Genomic DNA, 5,337 nt, shown 5'->3' with positions numbered 1-5,337 from the left:
GCTCTATGGAACTCGAGTCTCGGGCACTTTTCAAGTGCTCTAGCGGGGAGGGGAGCTTTAACAGGGTGCGCATCACCTCCAGGGCACATCACCCCAGAGCCTCGATAGACGCAAAAGCCACCAGTAGTGGCGCTGCCGAAAAGTTGCCGGGGGAGTAAGATCGACCACAGATTGTCGTTTGCCGCGGTTCGCTGGCTGATGCCTCCCAAGCCCGATCCCCTGAAAACTGTCGCGGTCGATGATGTGATGACGTAAAATGGGTCACTGCAGATAGCCTGCTAGTGATGTACCTAAGCTCCCAACCCAACGTCACGATCTCGGCCAGGCCAGGCTCAAGGACGTGAGTGTAAGGCCATTGGCATCATGGGCAACATGGCGGTCGGAGCGCTAACACATGCTCGGTTTCTGTGCTGATTCCAACTCCTTGGACCAATGAAGCGAGGCAATTTCTTGTGCTCGGACGAAGGTAGGATGCAACTCAGAACTCAAGGCACTTTACGGAGAATGCAAGCCGCCCATTTCCCCAGTTACTGGTGTTCATGATCCTCAGTTACGCAAGATTCATCAGAAACCCCCAAGCTTAGAGCGTAAGTGGCTTGGATTCTGAAACAGCAGTTGGACTGGCCAATGATGGTCGCAATGGTAAAGTACTCAGCTTACCTCGTAAAGGTCGCTGAATCTCCGGTTTGGAAGGTAGAGATTCACGCTTGCGCCTCCTTCCCCATTTCCGTTCAGTTTTAATAATTTACATCGCCCAGCCATGGTCCTGGGCCGATATCCCAACGTTTCCCAGCCCTTACCCTCCCGATCCCTGTCGAGCTTGATCAAGGCGCATCACCCACTCAGCTCATCGATATCTCCGCTGATTCCTCCAGCTCAGTTCTCGACACTCATCCTGGATTGTCTCCAATAGACTAAATCGGCCCTCCACCGCATCCTAAGCACAAGTCAACTCTATTGTACCTCTTTATCTGCGGCTCCTAATACAGTATTAAAACACCACATGTCCTCAACTCTCGACTTCATCGACTTCTCCTCTACAGGCTCTTAGGTCACCTCTTCAACTTCGACTTGATCCTCCCCATGTTTCTTCAACAACTTCTACTTCACAATAATCGTCCTGTTTAACTAATTAATACACCTTCATCCCTTCTCTAGTTTCTCTAATTCTTCACTGCCCTCTCCACCACAAGTCACCTAGCTGCCGACTTGGTTGACATAAAATTCCCCCTGGTGGAGTCACTCCTCACCACAAGCCCTCGCACTCAGAGTCGGCTCGATATTCTTCTGCAACAGATCCTACCACCACCGAAGTCGCGAATCAACGGCTCTGCAAATCGTCGCTCTGCCAAGGGCTGTCCCAGTTACAGGATCTCCCTTACATTCGAGCTCTTAATTCAATCGCACTCTGGCCAGCAGGATCTCGGCCTCGACGTTCCTGTGCTCTAATTTGCTGTAGCCTGGGATCATTCAAATCCTTCGTCTAGAAACGAGAGCAGCTGAGAGCATCATCGCCCGGAAGCAAAACATCATTTCCGACTCCCCCGTCCTAAGGCCGCGGCTCTCTCCCTGGACTACTCCCTGTATGATACGACCTGTTCTCTTTGTCACCGGTACGGGCCAGGCTTATTATCTGACCCTTGGGACCAGCATCACGTCTCCTGAACCTGAGCATGCCCCTATTGGAAGACTTGACGCTTCACCGATTTATTTAAGAGCTTCAACGCATTCAATCGCTTGCAACCACGGCTCTTAGAGCGGATATCTAAGAATTTATAATGGAACTTCTGGAACTTGTCGAGAACGAGCCTACGGCCCACCCATTCCGGTGCAACTGGGAAGAATGCATCAAGGTTCGTGTACTTCTTCCTCTTTGAGCCTTTTGGAGGCTGACACTTCGGATACAGAGCTTCAACCGCAAGTCTGACCTGCAGAGGCATTACCGAATTCACACGAATGAGCGTCCTTACGCTTGCACAATCCCTGGTTGTGGCAAGAGCTTCATTCAACGAAGTGCCCTGACTGTCCATGTCCGAACGCACACTGGTGAAAAACCTCACCAGTGTCAATACATTGACTGTGGAAAGCGCTTCTCCGACGTGAGTAGTTCGTAGAGCTGAAAACCCCTGCCGCAATTAACCAGTTCAACAGTCTTCCAGTCTCGCCCGACACCGCCGAATCCACACTAGAGAGCGCCCTTACAAGTGTGGCCACAATGGCTGCTTGAAGAGGTCAGCAATTTGGCCCTTGCTAAAGCCCTCCAGCTAACGAAGGGGCAGTTTCTGCAGGAATACCACGATGACCAAGCATCAGCGTAGATCGCACCAGAAAGGAATGAACCCCCACGATCCTTTGGACGACTGCTCGTCGGACTCCGACTCTGAATTCCCGTCGACTCCTCAGACCCCCTCGATGACTTGGACTCCTCTGATGGCCGTCAACTCGTCAATGCCCCATGGCGCGTTGCATCGTGCCAGTCCCTACCCTGACTTCGGACAGCAAATGCATGATTACCCTCTCCAGCACCACCAGCAATACGTTGGCCGCCAAACAATCCGCTCCAATGTTCCTCCCAAGTCCCATTCGCACACGGTTGGTGAACAGCAAGTCGACATGTACATGATCCATCGAACAGCGAGCGTTCCTCGACAAGCCTGTTATGTTACTGACCAGAGCAGCCCTGGAATCGCGACCATGACGACCAACCCTGTCTCGTCCCAGTACCAGCTTGCTCAGCAGCAGGTTGAGCGACCTCCCATCGAGATGCCTTACTCGACCCCAGGCATGGCAGCGAAGCCGTTTATCCAAAGCAGTCCCAGTGCTATTTCAGCTGCCTCTGTGCAGAGCACCCTGATGCAGGATAGTGGCTTCTACCCGCCCCAACAGCAACACCCACCTTCGTACACCATTCAGGCTGCTTCCCCCGTCGACTCTCATCAGAGATTGCCCACCTACCCTCAACCGATGCACCAGGCCATGTCTCAGGCTCAGCGGACCGTCACTGCCCAGGCACGGCAGCAAAGCCCAGTTTCCGTGACCAATAACTACCCTGAGCCGACTTGTCAGCCTCAGGAGGAACATTGGCCGCGATACCAACCCCCGACCAAGGTGACCACCATTGGCCAGTTGCCCGCCTATGGCACTGCTGTCTATGACTTTTGTGGTCCAAAGATCGAGTTTGACGATCCCACCATGCAATTGCCTAGCAGCAGACTCAAGACCATCTAAAACCCCTCGATAGCGTGCTACACAGGCATAATTGCATGAGTCGGTTCCCAATTGAGCCTATATCTGTATCAGTATCATACCCAGGATGGACCAGACAAATATTATCCCGGTTTTTAATTTTACTTCTTTCGCTTTTATTGGATATATCACTTGGGATAGCTATACGGGAACAAATGCGAGCAGATAACCAAGACGCTGCCAGGAGGGCGCCGAAATCATTGCGGATTGGATGGGACTTACAACAATCCCGATTTGGAAGCATTTCTCGGCGTTCTTGCGATATTAGCCAGGCCTAGAGCGTTTGAGAACGGGCCGGTTTTCCTGGTTCTTCTATGACTATGCCTGGGCTAAGCAAACTCTCCTTGGGCAGTAGTCGGTGTTCTGACGAAACCCCCCCCCCTTTTTTTTTTTTTTGATTTCACGCATTACGATTCCCCTTTGTTCGAGGCCCTACCTGTGCAAGCGCATGGCATTGGCAATAATACGCATTGTTTGGTCGCTTGATATCGTTTCGCCTTTTATTTTGCGTTGTCGGTCTTTCTAGCAGCGATCAGGGTAAAATCTCACGAAAGGCGGACAGTAACCTCATTGAAGGTGATTTGGGAGGTTTATTTATTTTGTTTTTGGCAGGTGAGAATGGGTGACGGCAGGGGCCGAGGGGATTTGGTTGATAGAAAAGGATGCCTAGTCCGACACGATGCTGCAACGACCGTTTGACAGAGTTTGGAGGAGCGAGGATTCGTGAACAAGGGGCGTGGAGTACGGGTTGAAGCCCTTCCAGCGGCGCCAGTCATGAATGGCAAGGGAGGCGATGAATCATTGAGGATTGGAAATACACTGTGGATGGTTCTGATAGAGGAAGAACGAGAGATGAATGCATGGCCAGGGAAATCCCCGCAGGGCTGGGCAATGAGGCAAATGTATCTGGACGACGTCGAGGATGTGTTTAGCAAGTTGGATAAGGCAAGGAAGCATTATGAGGCAGTTGGACTAAGTGCCAGCTTTGCGGATCGATTTGTACGATAGTGTCGTAAAACGTGAAAATAGGAAACCTTTGATTCCTTTATTTTGAAGCATAATAGCACGGATGTCGACCTAAATGCTAGATGGAGTGTCATATTTGAGGACACCTATCTGCGTACTGAGGGTATCTAGAGATGGCGAGAACAGTCAATCGAGGCCCTAGGCGCATGCAGATTAATGGGCTGCCTATCAGCACAAGAAGCACCTCACCATAGAGAGCTGGGAGTGCAACTTCTTCTTTACTACTCACATCGGCATATCCACTACTGACGACATAACGGCGAAGGCGTGTTGGTCGGGGCTTATGAACAATGCCGGCGAAGACTTGGAGCGTCTTGCCACTTAGATATAGAGAGAGCACATCCACTTAGCCAAGGGAAGCCTTGAGGAGGTTTAGGACTATACATAAAAGAGAGATTCATACCGAGCAAGCTTTGTGAGAGCTTTGGGCGACAGCTGTGGGCCAGGTGACAAGCTCATTGACGTGGCTCTATGTCTTCTCTTTCCAGGTGCTACCTCGCCTTTTAACAAGTCCGGGTATTGGGACTATAGCACTATTTAGAGTGTTCTTAGCTATCCCAGAGTTGCATTCCCAATTAACACGGTGGACCAAGAGGTTGATACTCCTGACAAAGAGTGAGCATGACGTTGTAAACTAGAAGTTGTGTGAGTCCTTTCTGGCTTTTGTCTATCTTGCGCTTTATGGAATTTGGAGATGTGTTGACAGATTCGCTCCGTGACCAAATGAACCTGGAAGTTTACCGCGACGCTTCGTCTCACCACAATACGTAGCGCGCTGTCTTGAAATCGATGAGGCAAGTCTTTATATTTCTCCAAAGCTCAGTATTATAACTGGTAGTTTTCATAGCTTCTCTGGGTTTCAAAGCTAAGTCCGACGACATTAAAAAAAAAAAAAAATTCTAGCTGGCTACCTACTTTGACCAGTGCCGTAACCTGAGGCCCTATTCAACTACTCGTGCCTGCTTCGGCAAAGTCTCCCCAAAGGCCCTCTTTGGCCCATATCTGGATAGTATCTCCCCAACCTCGGCCCTTGCTCAAGTTTGATTGCATCCTTGGTAGCAAGCA

At 50.7% G+C, this 5,337-nt stretch overlaps 1 protein-coding gene across 1 annotated transcript; it reads left to right on the top strand.

The window, feature by feature from the left end:
* Window positions 1–1,778: 1,778 nt before the first annotated feature.
* On the top strand, window positions 1,779–3,228 carry MRS44_013666 (uncharacterized protein; the record flags this gene model as incomplete). The annotated part of the gene is made up of 4 exons (XM_046272954.2): window positions 1,779–1,853; window positions 1,908–2,099; window positions 2,152–2,231; window positions 2,280–3,228. 4 exons carry the CDS (start codon window positions 1,779–1,781, stop codon window positions 3,226–3,228), a joined length of 1,296 nt encoding a protein of 431 aa, XP_046128838.2.
* Between the last annotated feature and the right edge of the window lie 2,109 nt (window positions 3,229–5,337).

The sequence above is a fragment of the Fusarium solani genome (assembly GCF_023522795.1).
Source record: "Fusarium solani strain SB1 chromosome Unknown bctg00000009, whole genome shotgun sequence".
Classification (NCBI taxonomy): domain Eukaryota; kingdom Fungi; phylum Ascomycota; class Sordariomycetes; order Hypocreales; family Nectriaceae; genus Fusarium; species Fusarium solani.
The sequence above is the reverse complement of the archived record's forward strand: the minus strand, read 5'-3'. Positions and strand labels throughout refer to the sequence as shown.